A 22598-nucleotide genomic window follows, 5' to 3' on the forward strand; every position below is an offset into this window, starting at 1 on the left:
CTACTAGCATCCTTTATTGCGTTGCCAGACTAAAAACTACAATTCCCAGAATGCTACTCAAAGTTGATCAGAAACCGGAAGTGGTGCGGGGGCGGAGCCTACTGTGCTTTGGTCTCTTCTAAGCGAGGTGTGAGCATCAGGTACGTTGGGGGTTGGTTTTGAGGGTTGGCTTTAGGGACTGGGGGTCCTGGGCACCACACAGCCCTGGCGCTTCTGTGTCTTGCCTTACTGCAGTCGCAGCCCTCGGGCCACCGGGACCCACATTCTCTGTGGTGTTCTATTCTGAAGGTGCTAGGGCTGTGGTGCAGCCTCTTTTGGCTTGCCACTGCCCAGAGTGAGAAAGCTGGAGACCTGTGCAAGCAGAGGGTGACTGGACACTTAGTTGCGTTTGGCAAGCAGTGGGAATAGGACAGAAATCGACTTGGAAAGGACAGAACAAAGTTGATTTTTCCCCCTTGATAAGGACAATAGGTAGTATAGACTACATATTGTGTGTATGTTCATTTTACATACACCCCAGATTCACTAAACTGTATCCTTAAATATTTCATCTTTGGCTAGATGGCAGTGGCCTGCACCTTTAATCCCAGCACCTGGGAGGGAGAGGCAGGCTGTGTCTGAGTTTGAGTTCTAGGACAGCCAAGGCTACACAGAGAAACCCTGTCTCCCAAAACTTTTTTTTTTTAAAGGGCGGGCCGGGGGCTGGGAATGTAGCTCAGTGGCAGAGAACTTGCGAAGTGAACACAAGGCTCCAGTTCAGTCCCCAGCACCAGGTCTCAAAAAAGAAAAAATTTTAAAGATGAAAATTATTAAAAAAGACTGACTTAAGTCATTTGAATTCCCATGTTTCACTTGGAGTTGAGCTCAAAACCATGTTAGGAAATCAAGGAGGGTGTGAACGTATTGTTCCAGGCCAATATATTTATTACCACAAGTGCTAAAAGGAACTGCTTAATTACCTAGGCCTACTTTTTACTATAAACAGGCATTTTAACATGCTGACTGCCAGTACCGTCTTCTGACTGCCATATGCTCACCACAGCATGCATACACCCACGCTCACGCACATGCATCAACACACGTGATAATAATAATAACAATAACATTAAACATTTAAATTAAAAAAGAAACTACCAGGCAGATCTCCATGAGTTCAAGGCCAGCCTGGTCTACAAATTGAATCCGAGTCACCCAGAACTTGTATACAGAGAACCCCTGTCTCAAAATACCAAAAAAGAAAAAAGAAAAGAAAAAAGAAACCTGGTCGCTGGCTTACGTTTCATTACAGTGTTATTGACTGTGTGGCTCAGCAGTTAGGAGTGTGGACTGCTCTTGCAGCCCACTGAAGTTTGGGTCTCAGCACTCACATTGGGCAGCAGCTCACAAGCACCTGCAGCTCCAATCCCAGGGAATCGGGGCTCTCTTACGGCCTCTGCATGCACTGCACACACCTGCAGCAACCCACAGTCACACACAGAAACCCACACTCAGACATACGCATGCACACCTAATTCTAAAAAAATAAAACATAAAATTATTGAGTTTTAGGTTGGGATTAGGACAGAATTTCCAACAATTCTTGAAACATATACTTCTGCTCCCTTGTACCACATATTTATGCAAATATTCTCAGCTGTGACAGTCACAAGATCAAACCATCAACTCTGGAAAACACATCGCGTTCCATCCGATAGTATCCAATATTCAGTCAAGATGTAAAAAAACAACCATGTCCTTCTCATTAGGATGCAAATTTGCTCTTATCTCTATAAATGGTAAAAATATTTATAGGTCAAAGAATTATCTAGAAATGAATTTCTTTACGATTTGTTATCAGTTGTTTGAGGTGTGTGTGCGCGCATGCATGCGCATGTGCACACTTGTGTATCGTGTATACCTAGACTTGCATACAGATTGCTTGCATACACTGTCACAGGGAGGAGTCAGGCTCTTGCTGCACAGGCTGGATGGCCTGACTTGGGTCCTCAGCCTCCATGCAAGGGGAAGAGAGAACTGACTACTCCGTCTCCTTTGATCTTCACATGCACTCTGCGCGTGTATACTCCCCCCGCACGGCATGCGCGCACATGTCGTGGACACGTGTGTGATAATAAGTAACTAACGTAATTTAAATTTGCTCTTGGGTGAAAAGGGGTTATGAGTAGGAAGTGTTTAAGAAGCCCTGACTTTGCAGTGCATGATGGGGAACACTTTAGTCCAGGCGCCCAGGCTCTCTGTGAGTTCTAGGCCAGCTTGCACAAGCATCCTGCTCTCTGGTTTGGGAGTTTGAATACCACGGTGACTGTGCTGCTCCTAGTTTTTGAGCCTCAGGCCTGGAAGGGATATTAGGCTTCCTCGGTGATGGCTGGCTTTTCCTTGGGATGGTTTGCAGAGGTAGGGTCGATATGAGGCTTGAAAGTTCTGACCTGTCACCAAAACCCCAGAAATCTACCATGTTTTTTTGTTTGTTTGTTTGTTTGTTTGTTTTACTGGCTCAGGATCATGTATATGGTAGGTGCTTAAGAAATATTTGCCAAAGGACTGATTCGAAAATAAACTGAGTCACACGACATGCTGCAGTCAAAAACTTGGCTCACTGTGGGTGTGTACTGATCGCTTGGAAGCATCCAGTCCTTGCTCTCCACGAATTCTCTCTCTGGAGCATGCTTTTCTCAGTCAGTCTGGGTCGGTATTGTACGCCTGTTCATCACCAACACAGAAGCACTATCTGTCTTCAGACGCAGGGACTTAGCTGTGTAAGTGGCGCAAGCACATGGACCATATGTGGGAAGAGAGTGTGCAGAGAACAGACTCACGGGCGTTGCAGGCACAGAACGGCTTCCCAGAGGACGCAGGTGAAGATGGACTCTCTGAAAGCTTCCGGCTTCTGCAGATAGATGTGGAACACGAGCCCCGGGAGGAAGAGGCCAGCCCTGCAAACGGTGCAGCATGGAGCTCGGTGGGTGCCGTGAGCTTGCTGTGATGGTGTCCCAGAGAACCCTGTTCTAAGGGTTGATCCAGGAGATTAAGGGAGCTGAGAATGAATTCTGTGTGTTCTAAGTGGTGACTCTAGTCCCTGCTACTTGGATTAAAGTTTCATTTCCACCTGAGTCACAAGAATGTGAGCAAAAAATTTTAAAAAGCCGGGCGTGGTGGTGCAAGCCTTTAATTTCCAGCACTCGGGAGGTGGAGGCGGACGGATCTCTGTGAGTTTGAAGCCAGCATGGTCTACAAAGCGAGTCCAGGACAGTCAGGGCTAACACAGGGAAACCCTGTCTCAAAAAAACAAAAATAAATAAAAAAGTTTGATATCTTCAAAAAGGTTTAGGGACTCTAAACTCTGTTTTGAAAGTTCTGTCCCAAATGGGTTTTTGATAACCTTGAGCAAGTCACTATTGTGAGGTAGGTGAGGGTGATGTTTCTAATTATAACCTGGTAGGGGTACCATCCAGTGACAACTCTTGCCTCACATGCTCAAGGCTGGGGGGCGAGGGCGAGCCAGATCCCAAGCAATGCAGTGATAATAACAACTCATCACCATGCGCAGGGAATATACGCCGGTTAAAATAAAATAGCAAAAGATCATGGCAGTAAAATAAGAAATGAACACAAGCCAGTAAGTTTGTTTTTTAAGACAAAAATCTTTTTTCCTCTTTAACTTTATATATAAATAAAAAGAAGGTAACTGATTTCCATTTTCCTTTCTGGTGCTTATGAAGTTCTCAAAACAATTTTGTTTTCTGGATAATGGAAGAAAAATGTGCAGAGAAAACAGAGACGCTGGGAAAGGATAGTCTCCTCAAAGAAGAGCAAAAGGAAGCAGGAAAAAGAGAGGAGGCGAGCCAGGCGTGCAGAGTGCCCAGACGACGACGGTAAGCATGGCCGCTGATGAAAGCGCGCGTTGTTTTCAGCCCACTTATTTTCTTGCGTTGCTAGGAGAGCAGGCCCTGGTACTCCGTTCTCTTGCAAGTCAGAATACCAATGCAAGGTTGCTTCTAAAGGAGGAGCTAAGTGAGCATCTGTGTTTGTAAGCTAGGAGCAGAAGAAATGATGCCAGTGGCAGGTTGCTCAGACTTATTCATGCCGTGTGTAGCCCTGAAACCGTGCATAGACTACCTCGAGGCTGCTGCAACTCCATTGTTATCCCCTTTCTGTAGAATAGATGGGTTCAGATTAGATAGTATGCTCAGAAGATTTGCCTTATAAATGAACAAACAGAAGTGACCTTAACACACACTCCGTGTGCCACAGCAACACACTCTGCTCCAAAGCTAAATGAGAGATCTCTCTGCCTAGACAATTCCATGGGTTGTACAAAAAGAGCTACTAGTTGTGGTAAGTCCGGTAAGGACACTGGACTCAAAATCAGTATTTTAAAAACTGGTCTTTGGCCAGGTGGTGGTGGTACACACCTTTAACCTCAGCACTTGAGAGGCAGAAGAAGGCTGATCTCTGTGAGTTCGAGACCAGCCTAGTTTATAGAGTAAGTTCCAGGACAGCCAGGCTATACAGAGAAACCCTATCTCAGAAAAGCGAAAACAAACAGAAGAAAAACAAACAATATGTTCTGATTACAGCTTCCTGTTGTAGAAAATATTTTTTGCTTGTTTTGGTTTTTTTAGACCAGTAGTATTTGGTTTACCCTAGGTTTCAGATATCTAGTCTCGGGCTCTTGTGTCAGATATGAACGGGCTCCACCTTGTGGCCTGGGCTGTAAGTCAGATCAGATAGTGTTACTCTCACACGCTCTGTGCCTCCGTTGCCCTAGCATGTTTTGTAGTCAGGACACCGTATCAGAGGGCTTGTGGCTGGCTCCTGTTTACGCTGCTCCTCTGGTAGTGTGCACGGTGCTTTCCTGTAACAAAGCCAGTGGAAAACAGAGGTCAAGCTCTACATAGGCACCAGCTCAACGTCTCTGTCTATGCTCGGTGAGTGGTGCGGGTGTTGTTTTGAGCGATGGGGCCTGGCTGTCAGTTTGTGGGGAGCAACCGACAGTCTTGGCAACAGCCTGGCTTGTCTGGGGACCTCCTATGGGACCACTTTGGCTAAAAACTCAGATGTAACCTAATCCCAGGACTTCAAGATTCATTTGGTGACAAGAGATGGCCAGCTGGGACTCTGTCTCCTCATTATTTAGCTCACCTTCATATATATAGGTATTTTTATATATGTATATATTTTAGGAGGCTTCCACTGTACTAGGGTTGCGGCTTGCATACAGCCCCTCAGGTGGTCCTTCATTTTAGCTGTCTCTCCCTGTATTGCCCCTTTCTTTCCCCTCTTTCTTCTCTCTCCCCACTTGGTCCTCCTGTTCCATCCCTCATCATCCATCCGTAGCTATCTGTTTTACTGTCCTTTCCTAACAAGATCTGCCTGTACACCCTAGTCCCTTATTCTACCTAACTTCCGTGGCTCTGTGGATTATAGCTTGGTTATCATTGACTTAAAGCTAACATCCACATACAAGCAAATACATAGGATATTTGTGCTTCTGGGGCTGGGCTATCTCACTTAGGATGCTTTCATGATGTCATGTTTTTAAATGGCGGAGTAACACTCCATTGTGTAAATAATACCGTATTTTCTTTATCCATTCTTCTGTTGAGGGACATTTAAGTTATTTCCAGTTTCTGGCTGTTATAAATAGAGCAGCAATGGACATGGTTGAGTAAGTGTCTCTGTGGCAAGATGAAGCATCCTTCATCCTCAGGTATATGCCTGAGAGTGGTGTAGCTGGATCCTGAGACAGATCAATTCCCATCATCCTGAGGAACGGACACACTCATTCCCATGGTGGCTGCACAAGTTTGCGTCCCACCAGCAGTGGATAAGTGTTCCCTCTCTCTACAGTCTCGCCACCATGAGCTGTCACCTGTGTTGTTGATCTTGGCTGTTCTGATGAGTTTAAGATAAAATCTGAAAGTAGTTTTGATTTTCATTTCTCTGATGGCAAGGATGTTGAACTTTTTTGTTGTTGTTTCTCAGCCATTTTAGCTGCTTCTTTTTAGAATTCTTAATTTAAATCTATACACTATTTTTTAAATTGGGTTATTTGATTTCTTTCTCTTTTTTTGTTTTTGTTTTGTTTTTGAAAACAAAAACAAAAAAGGTAGTATCACCACTGCCAGCTGGGTTGTTTTTTGTTTGTTTGGTTGGATTTGGGGGGGGGCGGTTTTTTGTTTTGTTTTCAAGACAGGGTTTCTCTGTGTAGCCTTGGATGTCCTGGACTCACTTTGTAGACTAGGTTGGCCTCGAACTCACAGTGATCCGCCTGCCTCTGCCTCCCAAGTGCTGGGATTTAAGGTGTGCAGCACCATTCCCGACTGTTATTTGATTTTTTGATACCTAGTTTTTGTTTTGTTTTCTTTCGTTTCGTTTTGTTTATAATTCTTTATATGCTTTGGGTATTAGCTCTCTATCTGATGCGTGGCTGGTTAAACTCTTTTTCCCATTCTGTAGCTGTGGCTTTGTCCAAATGCTTCTCGGTTTCATTAGGTCCTATTTATTAATCGTTGATCTTAGTGCCTGAGCTTAATCCTCTCTGGTATTTCTGTCACAGGCACCTGCCCACAGCACAGCAAACGTTTTTTGAAAGCCTTAACCAAAGAGAGACTTTTGGAAGCCAAACACTCTGGACCAAGACTGTGTATTGACTTGAGCATGACCCACCACATGTCAAAGAAGGTGAAACACCCAGGGGCTAAGGGGGGCAGGGAGGGCCCAGCTTTTGTGTGACAGCCGCCAGCCTCTGTGGCTGTGGTAGTCTAGAGGCATCTAGTTTTCTGTTCTAGGATACCCAAGCCCCTAGCGGCTTCTGAGGAGGATTGTAGGTTCTTCGATTTGGCTTGCACTTTGTCTTCTTTTTGAGCCTCCCAGTCTGGCCATGATGTTGACAGTCTGGATGAAGCCAGACCCTAAATCTTTGTTCTTCCACCTGGAAGAGAAGCACCAGCCTGGCAGTGGGGTGTGGGGAGGGCTCTTGGTGGGAGGTCTTCCTGCAGCGTTTATATTTTACTTATTTCTCAATGTTCCCTTTGGTGAGGGAGGATTTACTCCAGTGAGTTGGAGACTGAACACATGCCACACGGTCCTCGGCAGAGGACACTGACAGCAGTCAACTTGTCTCATGGATTCACAGCCCTGGGAGGAGGATGTGACATGCTTCACAGAGCCACATGGGGCTATGCAAAGTGGGCTGGCTTTGTAGTATCAAGGATGGGACGTCCTCTGGGTCCCATAGGACAATACGTTTGGCTTGTTCAGATGATTCCATGGGCTGCTGGGACCGAGATAAAATAAACAGGCAGAGTTGTGGGTAGGGCTTGAATTTGGCTTTTGAGGTCGTGTCCGTTGTACCAGAAGTCAAAACAGCATATCCTACTGGGCCTGAATTTGAGGCCTTATATAGGAAACCTTACTTCTGACGTCACTGTTATGAGTGCTAACGTCACACGTTTCCCAGAGAACTAGGAAGACTGTGTCTTTAAGGTTCTCAAAGGACCTACTTCTGACTGTAGCCTTTAAAAAAATGAACAAGGAGTCAGGACGTAGTGGTGCAGAGGCAGAAGCAGCAGCCATATTAAAAAAAAAAAAAAAAAAGAGTGAGCAAGGCAAGTTTCTTTTTATATTAACTAAGAGCAGATTAAATCAAACTCAAAGCCTGTTAGGCCTTTTATTCAATGTAGCACAAATCAAGTTGAATTATGAAAAACCTTTCTAGGATTAGGGACATTAAAACTTCCAGTGTTGGGGCTGGAGAGCTGGCTCAGTGGTTAAGAGTACCGGCTGCTCTTCTAAAGGACCTGGGTTCAATCCCCAGCACCCGCATGGCAGCTCACAACTGTCTGTTACAATTACAGATACCCTCACTCTGATACATGCAGGCAAAACACCAATATACATAAAATAAAAATAAATTATTTTTTTAAAAAAAACTTCTTGCTGGGTGGTGGTGGCGCACGCCTTTAATCCCAGCACTTGGGAGGCAGAGGCAGGTGGCTCTCTGTGAGTTTGAAGCTAGGCTGGTCTACAAAGTAAGTTCCAGGACAGCCAGGGCTATATACAGAGAGAGAGAAACCCTGCCTCAAGCAAACAAAAAATCAGTTCTCTTCAAGTTAGGGCAATGGTGCCAAATACCTGACGGGGCACTAAAGTATCACTACTCTAAGCTCTTTAACAATTTCAATACTGAACATTGCATAGTTGAGCCTGGTGTAAAAGCAGAAGCAATCCTTCCACATACCATAGGCGGAGTCAGCAGGAAGGAAAACGCTCCACTTTTGCACTCAAGAGTATTTCTGAACTAGTGTCTTTATCTTCACCTTGGTCTGTGTGTGTGATGTCACAGAGAATGGCACCTCTACACCTGCTGTGTCCTGGAGTGGGGGGGGGGGGGGCAGGCCAGTTGAGGAGCGTCTTCTGGAGCAGCGCCCAGTGGGCGACAGCTGTGTGACTGTCCTCTGCCAGGCTAGCGTGCTTCTGCTGACTTGGGCTTCTTGCTTTACAGGAACTGAGTCGGTTGGCTGGACAGATCCGAAGGTTGTACGGCTCCAACAAGAAAGCCAGCAGGCCCTTTTGGCTCTACCTCACTGGATTCTCGGCTGGCAGTCCCCTCTACGAAGAGTGCTTGAGGATGAATGATGGGTTCTCTTCCTACTTGGTAAGAGTCCCTTGACTACTGCCCAAGTTACCCAAAGTGCCCGTGCCCTAATAGAAAAGGCTTTACGTGTTCAATCCCTGATGTGCTTTCTGTGTATGGTCTCCATACGCACACAGTTAACTGTATCTTTATTGCGTTAATTTAGGATGTGTACGTGTGCATACTGTGGCCTGAGCGCAGAGAACAACAGGAGCTGGTCCCTTCTTCCTACCCTATGGGTCCTAGAGTAAGACCCGAGCCAGGCTTGGCGAGTGGCCGGCATCCTTTTCCCCACCGAACTGCCCCATCCCTGGCACTGTGTCTGTAGTGAACACATAGACACTTTTTTTCTTGTCACCTATTCTCTCTGCAATACAATACAGCTGGGTATGGTGGCTCGAGCTGTAGTCCCAGTCCTTGGGAGGCTGAGACAGAAGGACTGTCACAAGTTGGAGGCTAGCCTGCACTGCACAGTGAGTCCTAAGCCATTGTGAGGCCCTGTCTCCAAAAACAACAAGAGAAAACTGCAACTACAGCATAAGATCCATTTATGTGTACCAGGCACTACAATAACTGGAGGTGATTTAAGGTCTTCAGGAGCACTAACATAAATGTAAGCATTGTCATTAAATCTGAGGCACTTGAGCATGCTTAGATTTAGGCATCTGTAGGGACATCTTGGAACCCCATGAGTGCTGAGAAGCAACTGCAATGTCCAGGTAGAAATGATATTTTCTCCTGGTTGCACTCTAAAGTCTCAGGATCTTTCATTAGTCCTGAGTTTTGGTTTCTTTCTCACTCTTGCCTTGCCTTGACAAGCTCCTGTCCCCGGCGTCTAGGACTGTGTTTGGTAACCTGTCTAGTTCCTGCTAGACTATATCCTAAGCGACGTATTTGGAAAACAGTAATGGAGAGGTAGGAAACATGGTTGTTGGAGGAGAAGAAATGATGCTTCTAGAAGGCAGTGTGGCTTTACGTTGCTTTTAGGGACAAGTACAGGACTTGCCAGCTCTTTGCTAAGGATCTTATAAAGGCAACAGTAGACATGCCCGTGAGAAGCCGGCTCTGTTTCTACTAAGAATGTCCCTTTGTGCCACTGGGTAGCTGGGACTAAGTTATTCCAGCCTCCCCTGGGGAAGCCATGAGGCCATAGGCGGGAGGGGCGTGCTGGGTGGGGCTGCACAGCTAGCCGGCTCCTGTTGCTGCTTCACCAGCCTCTCCTGAGGTGACTGCCTTTGCTTTGACCCTATCCTAGGTGTCAGTCCACCCCCTCTGCAGAACCTGGCTCTAGTATTCCTATCCCCGGGGGTGGTACTCCCTCATCTGTAGCACTGGGGTACGCTCCCTGTCCCTCTGGGAGCCCCCGTTACGTCTCAGTTCTGCCATTTAAATGTCTGTGCTGGCTGGGTGTGGTGGCGCACGCCTTTAATCCCAGCACTCAAGAGGCAGAGGCAGGCGGGTCACTGGGAGTTACAGGCCAGCCTGGTCTACAAAGTGAGTCTAGGACAGCCAAGGCTACACAGAGAAACCCTGTCTCAAAAAAAACAAAAAACAAACAAACAAACAAACAAAAAAAAAAAAGTCTGTGCTGCGGCTTCCCAGCACAGCTGGAGCCGTGCTGCCCGGCAGGCGGTGCTGAGGTGTGCGCTGTGCAGTCTCACCACCGCCCCGACTGTGCATTGCTTTTCTGCCTCCAGCTCGACATGACAGAAGAAGACTGCGTGAGCTGCTTTCCCCTGGAAACACTTGTGTACCTGACTCCTGACTCGGAGCACCGTAAGTACCGTCCCTTCCGTGTGAGTTTACAGAGTGCTCTGCCCATTACTCCCTGTGGCACACGTGCTGCCACTGCATCCACGTGACTGTGGGGGAGGAAGTATTGGAAGGATGAACTGACCTCTCTGTGGGCAGATAGCCTGCGCTGCAGTTTATCCATATGCGGTTGGACTTTATAATGTGCCTGGCAATCCAGTTTCCTGGCCAGCTTGCGTCAGTCTCTCTCTCTCCCTCCTCCCTCCCTGTGTCTTTCTCTCTCTACTGGAATATCCTCCGTTTCATGTAATTTTCACACTTATTTATTGATATGAGGTTGGTCATGGTACTCATAATTATTTCACATTCTTGTCATTTTAGTTTTGTTTCCAGATCATCCAGGAGTCTGTCTGCTTTGTCTTCCAGAGGATTAGTGTCTACTTGTGTTGTGTTAGTTGTATTAATATTGTTGATTTTTTTTTCATTTTGCTTTCTTTGGATTTAGAAGTTATAAAACAAATTTGATCTCAGTGGCCTTCATTTTCTCACTAGCTCTTGAAGACATTGACCTAAACACAGTTTATGTTATTGGTGGACTTGTGGATGAAAGCATTCAGAAGGTAAGTAGACATTTTAGCGCACACACACTCCCACACCTTTTATTTTATTTTTTCGAGACAAGGTTCCTCTATGTAGCCTCAGGCTGGCCTCAAACTCACAGAGATCCTCCTACCTCTGCCTCCTGAGTGCTGGGATTAAACCAGCGCCTAGCCATTTTAGCCCATTTATAGCAGAAGCATTTGCTCTGTTCCTATTTTACCCAGAAGGCCTAGCAGCTGTGTGGGAACAGGAAGAAGAGCTTATTGTTCCTAGAGCGCCCCTCCTACCTGGAGGGCAGCCTCTCTCCTTTCTGCCAGGTGACTCTTACCTTGGCTCCGCATTTTTTTCCAGCACTCTGCTCTGGGCTTCTCCTAGGCTAACTTTCTTGTTGGTGTAAGTCATATTCTAAGACCTCAAATTCAATCAGATTGTCCAGGCTTCTTTGTTAGACTTGTTTCTTTTTTGTTGTTGTTCATTTGTTCATTTGGTTGGTTGATTGATTTGGTTTTTCGAGACAGGGTTTCTCTGTGTAGCCTTGGCTGTCCTGGACTCACTTTGTAGACCAGGCTGGCCTCGAACTCTTAGCAATCCACCTGCCTCTACCTCCCGAGAGTTGGGATTAAAGACGTGCACCACGTCCCCTGCTTTAGGCTTCTTTTGTTGAATTGGTGTTTCATTAGAATAATTAAGCTGTTACTGAAGTTTTGTTTGTTTGTTTTTGTTTTTAAAGATTTATTTATTATGTATACAATGCTCTGCCTGCATGTACATCTACATGCCAGAAGAGGGCATCACATCACATTATAGATGGTTGTGAGCCACCGTGTGGTTGCTGGGAATTGAACTCAGGACCTCTGGAAGAGCAGTCAGTGCTCTTAACCTCTGAGCCATCTCTCCAGGCCTGTTACTGAAATTTTAAATTTTGGTCCTATAATACAAATATTTTCTTTGCTTAAATTCACTAACTAGCATATATTGCATAGTTTTTAAGTTGAGTCACAATATAATAGTTTACACTTGCAGAAAGAAATGTAGTGAGAAATAAGTGTCCTTCCCACCCTGTGCCCCTCAACCCTCAGGGCACCACAGTTCTCTTTTCTTAGGTGTATTTGTTGGTATACTTTATATGTATATGTATATGTATATGTTTATTATGTATGTAAAAGTATTTTAGGTGTGAGACACATATATGAAGCACATGTTTAATACTGATGATAGCTCAATCTATCATTTAATTTTACTAAAACTAAGTACAATTAAGTGTTTTAACCTAGTGCTCTGTGGTGTCATAATAGGGCAGGGGACCTCCTACAGAAGCAGCCTACTAACAGGAAGTCATTGTTCTTGCTGCTGCCAGTGTTATCACTGATTCTGGCCGCTGATTAGGTGAAGGCATACACAGCTAGCTATCTGAGAAACATGCTGTCACAGTGACCCCTGGCAGATGACCACGGCAAGAACGTGCTAGTACAGTGAAGCCATTGGTAGTTACCACCCTCTCCAACATGATGAGACTGAGCATCACAGGAGTGACATTCTGTGTCTCCTGGTGGGACGCTCTTTCCTGTCAAGTATCCTTGCTCACATTTTGAAAGATTCAAATTTAATCACGAGGAGACAAGGAGTCCAGGACGGGGCATTCTGCAAGACAACGGATCTTCCAGAAAAGCCTCTGTAATAGAAACTGAAACAGACAGGGAACTGCCTCAAAGGACCGTAACAAAATAAAGCAGAGCTAAGTGCACTGCCGTGCCTGTGTCCCACCCGCCTGCCCTGCCCTCCAGTGAAGGCACAGTGCTGAGCGCTGGGCTGCTGGATCCCGGTCGCTCACCTGCACACTCCAGCTTGCTGTCAGCTGCTGAGCGGGGATGACGGGAACAAAAGTTAATGTAATGATTCTTTCTGATTTCTTAGATTTGAGATATTTTAATATAAGTAGTTGGGCTGGGCATGGTGGTGCCCACTTATCCCAGCACTCGGGAGGCCGAAGCTTGTGGATCTCTGTGAGTTCAAGGCCAGCCTGGTCTACAAAGTGAGTCCAGGACAGCCAGGTCTACACAGAGAAACCCTGTCTCAAACAACAACAACAAAGCAAACAAAACAAAACAAAACAAAAAAGCTGTGAGGAAGGGGTGGAGTGTTTTGTTTGCAGTCAGAGTCACTCCTTACCCTCACTTGTCAAGTCTCCTGCTACAGGCAGATGACCTCTCTGGGGCAGTGAAGTCCAGGTCAGTGAGCAGTATGCAGTTTAGATGTGAAATCTGAACACATTGTCCTCTTATTTTTCTACCAACTAAAAATAGCACCATGTAGGAATTTTCAAAACTGGCAGTGCCTATTACAATGAATGTCTTTATGTGGGATTTGTTTTTTGTTTTTTGTTTTGTTTGTTTGTTTGTTTTTGTTTTTCAAGACAGGGTTTCTCTGTGATTTTGTTTTGTTTTGTTTTGTTTTTGTTTTTTGTTTTTCAAGACAGGGTTTCTCTGTGTAGCCTTGGCCATCCTGGACTCACTTTGTAGACCAGGCTGGCCTCAAACTCACAGCGATCCGCCTGCCTCTGCCTCCTGAGTGCTGGGATTAAAGGCGTGTGCCACCACGCCCAGCTGGGGTTCTCTGTGATTTTTATAATAAAATTTGACTTACAGAAGGTGACATTTCAAAAGGCCCGAGAACACTCTGTCAAGACAGCCCGCTTGCCAATCCAGGAATACATGGTCAGGCGCCAGAATGAGAAAAACTACCATTCAGAAATACTAGCCATCAATCAAGGTACTGCTCACATGGCCGTCTTGTAGGCCTTTTTCGTGGGTGGTCACTGTTTCCTGTCTGCTCCCACTGCTCATAGCTCACACTGGGACCACCACTTTGCTTTGACTTGGTCTCCTGCATGCACTTGCCGGCAGATGCTCTGGCCTCTGAGAGCCGAGCCGTTCCTCATTTTCTTCTTGTTCCTGGCTGAAGCTATCCCTCAGCCTCCTGCAGGGTTCATTCAGTTCAGGAGCGCCTGGGCGGCCTCCCCTGGCTCTGCAGGCCCTCTCAGGCCCTGTTAGTTCCCGTGGCTCCTTCCCCTGGCACTGCAGGCCCCCTCAGGCCCTGTTAGTTCCTGTGGCTGCCCTCCCCTGGCGCTGCAGGCCCTCTCAGGCCCTGTTAGTTCCCATGGTTGTAGCGCATCCCTGTTGTAGTGTTGTCCACTCACAAGCGGCAGTGTCCTTGTCTCTCTCCTCCCATCATTTACCACCATGTGGCTTAGAGGACATTTGGTCAGTGAACTATTCCACAACGCCCTTTTCTGCATTAGTCCTTCCAACTAGTCTTTTCTCCTAAATGGTCACCAACTTCTGTCCACCCTCTGGCAGTGTTTGATATCCTGTCCACTTACTTTGAGACTCACAACTGGCCTGAAGCCTTGAAGAAAGGAGTTTCTCCAGGAAAAGGCTATGTCCTCCAGGACTCAGTGGAATGACAGGCAGCCTAAGACGCCAGCTGCAGGAGGGAAAGTGCCGGAAGTGTGGTAACCAAAGGACCGGGCAAAGGGTGCCAACGGCACAGACTGTCCTTTACTTGCTATCTTGGATCTTTGAAAGCCATCAACAGCAAGGACATTTTATGCTTTGTGTCACCCACAATGTCTGGCTCACTGGAAGTGCCCTGATAAAATATTATGGTTAAAGAAAAATTTATGTATTAAGGAATTGTCAAAATATATGGCATTTTGAATGTTAATTCATTTTGGATGTTACAATTATCTCTATTTGTGAAGGGTCTACTTTTAGAGATGTTTATATGATTGTCAGAGCTTTTCACTGAACTTGAATAAAATTACTTTTCTATCACCTATAAGTGCGCTAATTTTCACCAGCTCAGGCATATGCTGCACATAAGCTTCGCTGCCCTGGCCTGCCCTTCTTTAAGCCTCTGTTCTTTCCTGTATCTCTCATCCTACCAGTGATGAAGGTCACTGAGGGCTCCTCCCTTCTAGTCTGTATAAATAGCTTTGTGTAGCCTTCTGAGCCTTTGTATACATCTAATAAAAAGCAAGCATGTTATCATTGGTAAATCCAGCATAGAGAAGCCAGAAAAGAATGCTGCGTTCCGACACACCAACACCCTCATCTCCGTTTGCTACACAGGCAAGTCTTTTCCTCCCGTCCCAGGTGCCCTTCCCATTTTGGGTTAACTTGATGGTTAAGTAGCTAGCAAATTCACGTTTTCTTAATCTCAAAAGAACCAAGTTACCTCTTTGCCTACTTCCTTCTCTTTTCACATCGAATCCCTCAGAAACTTTCACTTGATATGTTGATTATGTTATTACTGAAAAGTAGGTGAGGCCTCAAGGACCCCTTAAGATTGTCAGCATACTGGATGGCTCATGCAAAGGGACGAGGCTGCATGAGCTTCAGGGGTGATGTTAGCCCAGAACCACTCACCTTCTAGCATTTCCATTTTTGCCCACAGAGGCATTAACATAACATAACTAGCATAGACTCTTCTCTCCAGCTCTAGTCCAAACCTCTCCTCTTTATCCAGAACCTGAGCACATGCTTTTTTATTTAAGGTTGCCCAGACTTGGGTCAGAAATCCTCATCATACTGGTAAAGAAAAAGACCTGAATACATTAAAAAACAAAAACCCTATATTATGAAGTAGACAGAGTATGTTGAGTTACAATATCCTATAACTTCATTTGAAAAACAAATACCCAATAAAGTGGCTGAGCCTTAGGCCATGTTACTCTGTGCCCAGTATTTGTATGAGGGTTAGTGTCCTCTGCGGTTACCAGGAATTGTTTTACAGTTAGCTGGAACAGTACTTTTTACATTGATAAGCACATGAGTATAAGCTGTTATATACTATTCCACTGGCTTATGGGATTACAGGCGAGTTATTTCTCTGCTTTAATTGATATGTTCAACACCTGGCAAACAAGTTTTACTATCATAACCAGAAGACAATTTTAATGTTGAGTTACAGCTCATTATAGAAGCAGCATTACAGCAGAACTAAGGGAGGTAACTTCAGATACCACAAACAAAATTTATTATATAAAAAAGCTTACAATTTTCTCATCTATGCATGATTGAAGACCAGTAACTCTTATAAAAATATTTTATTGGATTCTGCTAAGACAATAGGCATCTTCAGAAGATCTGACAGGAAGACGTCCACCTGAAAAAAGGTTTCCCCGGGAAACTCAGTCTTGACTAAGATATCCATTAAGGAAATTTACACATCAACTGTCTGCCAATCTGGCAAAGATCTGTTTTCTTTGGTCTGTTGTCATGTGTTCACACGCCTCTAGGACATTCGCCAGAATTAAAGTCTGCTGAACGGTTTTTGCCTTGACCCATATTCTTCCATTCATTCCAAACACAATCTCCAACGGATAGAGCTTTCCCAGCTCTTGCACGATTTCACAATCTGGAGCTAACAGCCTGGCAGGAAAGATGAGTGAAAACAAAACTCAATAAAGCAGTAGTGCGTTCCGGCTCTCCTGAAGGAGACTGCTTTTCTGGGCAGAGCTCCGTGGCTACAGAGCTGCTCAGCATTGTCCCCCACACAAGGCGTAGGATGCCATCTGCTGCCCCTTTTCTAGCACCGCCCTCCCCTCGCCCTTTTATTAGGAGATGAGGTCTACCTAGGTCACTTAAACTACTCTCAGATTTGTAGGTCTGAGAACTCCTCTCTGCCTTCCTCAGTAGCTGGGACTACAGGAATGTCCCACCATGTGCAGCTTAATACCCCTTTTCTTCCCAGAGCCTTCTACTTCTCAGACACAGCACAGTTTACAACAGCAGGCTATGTCCTACGAAGAAACTCATGTCACCGAGTTGCATAACATAGATGGATAAAGTCTCTTTCCCCTGAGACCTTAATTCTAAACTTGAGGATCATAGAGTAATAACAGTAATGTTGTGGTGGCGGAGGTTGTTACCTACAGCGCCAACAGGATCCTTGAAATTTACTTTCCTGTCCTTGTTAGTTCCTCCCTGGTACTTGGAGAGTGTTATTCTTTGGAACTAAGGTTGAGGCTCAATAACATGCTTCTTAACCATCTCAAATTCCATCTGCACATGTGAAGGGCAATAGACACCTAGGAAGGTAGCTCTGAACTTCAGTGGCTTTAGAAGCAGAGCCCCTTAGAATAATAGCACAGCTTGGGTAGGTGATGGTCTAACTGCCCCCGTGGGAACTGTGAAACCTTTCAGGACAGTGCCAGGGGCCATCTCCATATGGCTACGTAAGCCTAAGGAGCAACCACATGCCTGAGTATATTACATTACATGTAATACAGACGCTTGGTAATTTTCTACAAGTGCAGATTGCATCTGTATTCAAGTATCTTGAAATAAGGGAAGAGCAGTTTTCATGTATGGATATGTCAGTTATGAAGAGCAGCAGGCCTTCTGAGAGAGAAGAAAAGGGCAGGATGGAGGAAACTTCAAGTGTAACATATCAGAAAAGCACTAAAAGGACTGCAGAGCTGGCTTGGTGGTTAAGAGCACTGACTGCTTTTCCAGGGGAAGCAGGTTCAGTTCCAGCACCCACATGGCTCAGGACCAGCTGTAACTCTAGCTCTAGTGGATATGATGCCCTCTTTTGGCCTCCAAGGGTACTCACTAAACATGAACTAGGGACACAGATAGATGCAGGCAAAACACCCAAGCACACACACAAAAATAAAAGGCACTATACCATTCAGCCAAATAGCACCTAGATCTGATATATTTAGACTAAGAGGGCAGAACTAAGTTCATGAACTTACATATATGCTAAAACGCTGACCTTTTAAAAATATTTTGTTTTGTGTTTATGGGGTTTGCCTGCATTGCACATCTGCAACCACATGTTTGCAATATGTGCTGAGGCCAGAAGGGGGCATTGGAGCCCCCAAGAACTAGTTGTTAGCTTCCATGTAGTTGCTGGGAATTGAACCTGGATCGTCTGGAAGATTAGCTGGTGCTCTTAACCACTGAGCCCCCTCTCCAGCCTCCTAAAATAATGACACAACTCTAAAGAAAACCCAAGACATTGTAAAAAGAATCCAAATCCTAAAGATTTATTATTTCCAACTAGATATAATAACTGCTGGGGAGCCCCTACCCTTATCTGAGAACCAGGGACAGTTCTCTGGGGGAAGGGGGTCAGTTTTCTTTAAAGCTGATGGTAGGTGGGCCACACTGCAGTAGGTGGCCCCACATTTGTGAATATATGCGCAGCACAGATTGGACTCAGTGACTTACTTATTTTCACACAAATTTAGGAGGTGGGGAGGGGAGGAAGGTGGGAAGGAGATGGGAGGCAGAGTGTGATCAACATGATATACTATGCATGAAATTCTTAGAATGAACAAATCATATTTTAAAATTATCATTAAAGAAGGCAGGAGAGTTAACAGGTATCATAACATTTTTTTTTCAGGCATCATAACTTACTTTCTAATTAAGCCCAAAGTCACTTTGAAGAGCAGACCGTCCTGTCCAATCACACCCATTCCATTGGCCCGTCCACAGCTGTCAATACAGACCATTTCTGGTTCCATGTCTTTATTGGCAACCAGACACTGACCATAGATGAGATCGCCAACCTATAAGATTAAAAGAAAAGTTCATTCTTCATGCAGATATCCTAGAGGTGCTGCCGCAGGTGCGGTTCCATGTACAGGAATGCCAGCAACCCACAGTTCTGCAGCTCGGGGGCTGATGTCCTCCCATCACACACCATGAAATCCTCCGCTATGAGCCATTTCAAGGCCTCAGAACAGCCTTCAAGATTGTACTGTCCAACTTCTTTGTAGTTCCATTTAAATTTATATTTAACCTTATATCTAATTAAGGAATATAAAATTCAGCTCCTCGTTGCATTAGCTACTTTTCAGTGACTCAGCAGCCACATATCACTAGTTCATCAGTCAGAGCAGATACAAAAACAAAACAAAACAAACAAACAAAAAAAACCAGCATCATTGGAGAATGTTCTATCAGTACTATTTACAAAAAATTATATGTTTGTCTAAAGGAAGGAAAACATCATGACATCCATATTCAAAAGAAACTGCGACGAGGCTAACTCAGATACTACTTCATGGAAGATTCGCTTCACAATATTACAAAACTGAACGTTACAACAAAGAAGCTAAGGAAGCAGTGACTTTATTTTCTTCATTCAACATTACAATGCCCAGTGCTGAGAGCTGGCTCACTGGTTAATAACAGTACTTCCTGCTCAGAGGACCCAGGTTTAGTTTCTAGCACCCTCACAGTAGCTCACAGCCATTCATAATCAAGTGTGGGGGGCTCTGACCTTCTCGTCTGATCTCCACAAGCAGCTATGACAATGGGCAAATACATACAAGCAGGCAAAACTCATATGCATTCATTAAAAAATTATGTTTGAGTTCCCACTGTTTTGGGTGGCTACAAAACCTAGAGGGAGTCATAACACACTTTATGCCTTGAAGGAACACGTGGGCTCACACAAGGCAATGAGAATGAATAAACTCATCAACAAGATGTTCAAGACTAAATCCAGCGCTGTGGTGAAGACACAGGAAAAATGATCATAACGACCTTACAAACATTTATGTTTAGCGTGGACCTCAAAGGATGCAAATCTCATAAAGTCTCATAGGCTGAGGAGGAGACAGCACAGTCCAGACAGAGGAACACCAGTAATAAAGACCCAAGGGAAGGAAGCAAAGTTCAGTGGTGTTGTAAAGCTTAAATATAGTTCCATGAAGTACATAAGTCTGTGGGAAGACCCTGGAATACAATGCCAGTGAATTCTGCATGACTTGAACAACTTTTTTTTCCTGTTAAGAAGGGAATGAGTGGCCTTATTCATGATAGCCAGAACATGGAAACAGCCTAAGTGTCCCTCAGTAGAAGATTGGATAAAGAAACTGTGGTACATATACACTATGGAATACTACTCAGCTATTAAAAACAAGGAATTCCCAAAATTTGTGGACAAATGGATTGAACTACAAATGATCATAATGAGTGAGTTCACCCAGAAGCAAAAAGAGTCAAATGGTATATACTCATTTGTATCTGGACACTAGCCCAAGGGGCATGTCCCATGAAAGTCTTCACTTATTAGAAAAGTGGGACATAGGGGAGGACATCCTATTGGGACTTTAGGTGAGAGAAGCACGGGCGAATGGGGAAATGGAAGGATCCAGAGGGTCCTAGAAACCTATAAGAACCTTATGACGGGCGGTTCTGGGCCCAGGGGTCCTGCTCAAACTATGGCACCAGCTGAGGACTATTTGTGCAGCAAACTTCAAACTCCTACCATCTGTCCTAAGCCAATGGACAGGACATTCTCCATAGTTGAGTGGAGAGTGGGGTCTGACTTTCACACGAACTCTGGTGCCCCATATTTGACCACGTCCCCTGGATGGGGAGGCCTGGTGGCACTCAGAAGAAGGATAGCAGACTACCAAGAAGAGACTTGATACCCTATGAGCATATACAGGGGGAGGAGGTCCCGCTCAGTCACAGTCATAAGGGAAGGGAGTAGGGAGAAAGCAGGAGGGAGGGAGGAATGGGAGGATACAAGGGATGGGATAACTATTGAGATGTAATATGAATGAATTAATAAAAAAGGGGGGGATATGGCCAGGCTTGGTGGTATACACCTGTAATTCCAGCACTTGAGGCAAAGGCAGGCAGCTCTCTGTGAGTTTAGGGTCAGCCTTGTCTACAGAGGAAGTCTAGATCAGCCAAGGCTACACAGAGAAACCCTGCCTTGAAAAACAAAAATGAGCCAGGTGTAGTGGTGCACGCCTTTAATCCTAGCACTAGGGAGGCAGAGGCAGGTGGATCACTGTGAGTTCAAGGCCAGCCTGGTCTACAAAGCAAGTCCAGGACAGTCAAGGCTACACAGAGAAACCTGGTCTTGAAAAACAAAACAAAAAAGAAAAATAACAAACAAGGTGAGGGGAGTTAGGAAAGGTTATGAGGATGTCAATAGACTAAAGCAGGAGCATTGATGAGACTGTTGCCCAGTCCTGAACATGTTGAGACAAACGTGCAAAAGCTAGGAGACTGAACAAATAAGATCAAGTGACTAAAGGCCCCCGAGAGCTGAACAAAAAGCAGCAGAGACATCATCCAAGTCCCAGCTCAGGCGGACAGGAAGGAGATGGCTAACGACTCAGAGAGCACAACCTGAAAACCTGCTCCTCTGTCGGCTCCAGAGCTTTGGAGGCAAGATGACCAGACAACTGCCAGTGCCAGTGTCCCTTAGACTAGGGCCACTTTCCTTGTGCGGTGGATTTGGACATGACAGGAAAAGGGGATAGCGAGGTAGAGAAGAACCAAGGTGACAAGCGCAGTGGTGACAGCAGGGGCTCTGGAGCTGCAGCACAGGAGGTCCGCTTGTAAAGCATCTCGGAGAGCTGGAAGGATAGCCTATGCTTTGCGGACAATTAAGATAGCCCTCTGACTAGTTACACTCTGGGGAGTGGCCTTTTTTTTTTTCTTTCCCTATTGTTGAAACCCAAAACTCCAAACTCCCATGGTTACCTGCACATTTGGTCTGTTTCTTTTAGTTGCTCCTTCAAACGCCAGGTAAGACAAAGAAGCTGGCTCACTCCCTCCAACGTCAACTTTGAATATATCTCCAGATTTTGCAATCACTATGCCAATCACGTGGTCTCCTTTCACGGGTACATACTACAAAACAGAATGAAAGAACAACCATAAGCGATACTACCTTCAGCAAGTTTTTATCTAGGTTGCTCACGGTGGGTCTCAACCTGTCCTCCCAACTCATACTCCCCGGGCAAGTGGAACTACAAAACCCAGCCCGCACCAGTCCAGCTTTGTAGCCTCTAATACGCAGACGACCCGGGCCGGGTTTCATACACTTCAGCATCCTATCCGCATCCGACAGCCCAAGAATCCTCACAGTAAAGGAAGCCGCTTCCACTAGACACTACTCCTATGTGGAAGCTCTTAATTATTCTATGGCAAACTTAACTCCCTGTGACTTCAGATGGCAAGCCACAGCTTCCTACTCTTAGGGCTTCGGAAGACAAGAGCTTCCGGGGCCTTTCTCTCCTTTTCTCCCTTCTCAGGGTATGCTCCTGCTGTGGTTCCTCTAGAGAAGATGCAGAGAGGGACCTAGAGGCCACCACGGTTCTAAGGTCGCCTTAACCTATCATCCCACTAGCAAGGAGTCTTCCCAGAACAAGAATTCCACTTTCGCTGCAGCACCGCCTCTCCGACGTCCCTCACCCGCTTCTGTTGCGAGTCCACCCAGTAAACGCCGCCGCCTCCTCCACCGGGCTCCTTGTGACGCAGACGGCCACACTTGGTGACCAGCAGACGGTCCCCGCAGCGTCGCAAACCCGGGCCACATACTACGCGCAGCCGCGGGCGCGTCCCCGCACTCAGACGTAACTGCTGCTCCCCGGCGCCGCCGAGGCCGTCTACGTCCTCGTGCTCCGGGAGCACCAGCTCCTCCCCAGGGAGAACCACCTGATTCAGCACGCTGTGCGCTACCCGCGCCCGGCAGCCTGCCCCTGCCCCGGCTGCACCCGATAGCACTTCAGCCATGGCGGAGGTCACCATCGCAGCTTCCGGCATTGTACTTCCGCTTC

The 22598-nt window shown here is 45.8% G+C and overlaps 2 protein-coding genes across 4 annotated transcripts; one reads left to right on the forward strand and one right to left on the reverse strand.

The window, feature by feature from the left end:
- Positions 1-84: 84 nt before the first annotated feature.
- TRMT10B (tRNA methyltransferase 10B) lies at positions 85-14823 on the forward strand. 3 transcript variants are annotated; one of them, XR_014778470.1, is made up of 9 exons: positions 85-140; positions 2739-2959; positions 3755-3872; positions 6560-6684; positions 8507-8659; positions 10336-10414; positions 10943-11010; positions 13636-14080; positions 14132-14823. XR_014778470.1 is itself a non-coding variant. In XM_084778316.1 (9 exons), the coding sequence occupies exons 2-9, from the start codon at positions 2774-2776 to the stop codon at positions 14451-14453; spliced, it is 960 nt and encodes a 319-aa protein (XP_084634442.1). In that variant the 5' UTR covers positions 85-140; positions 2739-2773; the 3' UTR covers positions 14454-14823. The 3 variants fall into 3 exon arrangements, 2 of the variants coding, with proteins under 2 accessions (XP_084634442.1, XP_084634443.1); XM_084778316.1 differs by having other exon boundaries at positions 13636-13759; positions 14347-14823; XM_084778317.1 differs by lacking the exon at positions 85-140 and adding an exon at positions 2499-2602 and having other exon boundaries at positions 13636-13759; positions 14347-14823.
- A 1259-nt stretch (positions 14824-16082) lies between these two features.
- EXOSC3 (exosome component 3) lies at positions 16083-22598 on the reverse strand. Its single transcript, XM_084778393.1, has 4 exons — positions 22234-22598; positions 21520-21669; positions 18424-18575; positions 16083-16422 (listed from the first exon to the last, which is right to left on the reverse strand). The coding sequence occupies exons 1-4, from the start codon at positions 22582-22584 to the stop codon at positions 16221-16223; spliced, it is 855 nt and encodes a 284-aa protein (XP_084634519.1). The 5' UTR covers positions 22585-22598; the 3' UTR covers positions 16083-16220.

This window comes from Acomys minous (genome assembly GCF_964271855.1).
Source record: "Acomys minous genome assembly, chromosome: 1".
Classification (NCBI taxonomy): domain Eukaryota; kingdom Metazoa; phylum Chordata; class Mammalia; order Rodentia; family Muridae; genus Acomys; species Acomys minous.

Coding starts and splice junctions, on each gene's coding strand:
- TRMT10B (XM_084778316.1), top strand. CDS start 2,774: ATGGACCATATGTGGGAAGAGAGTGTGCAGAGAACAGACTCACGGGCG. Junction 2,960..3,754: donor ACGGTGCAGCATGGAGCTCG/GTGGGTGCCGTG, acceptor GGATAATGGAAG/AAAAATGTGCAGAGAAAACA. Junction 13,760..14,346: donor AATACTAGCCATCAATCAAG/GTACTGCTCACA, acceptor ACCCTCTGGCAG/TGTTTGATATCCTGTCCACT.
- EXOSC3 (XM_084778393.1), bottom strand. CDS start 22,584: ATGCCGGAAGCTGCGATGGTGACCTCCGCCATGGCTGAAGTGCTATCG. Junction 21,670..22,233: donor TGGACTCGCAACAGAAGCGG/GTGAGGGACGTC, acceptor TCTGTTTTGTAG/TATGTACCCGTGAAAGGAGA. Junction 16,423..18,423: donor ACTTTGGGCTTAATTAGAAA/GTAAGTTATGAT, acceptor CTTTCCTGCCAG/GCTGTTAGCTCCAGATTGTG.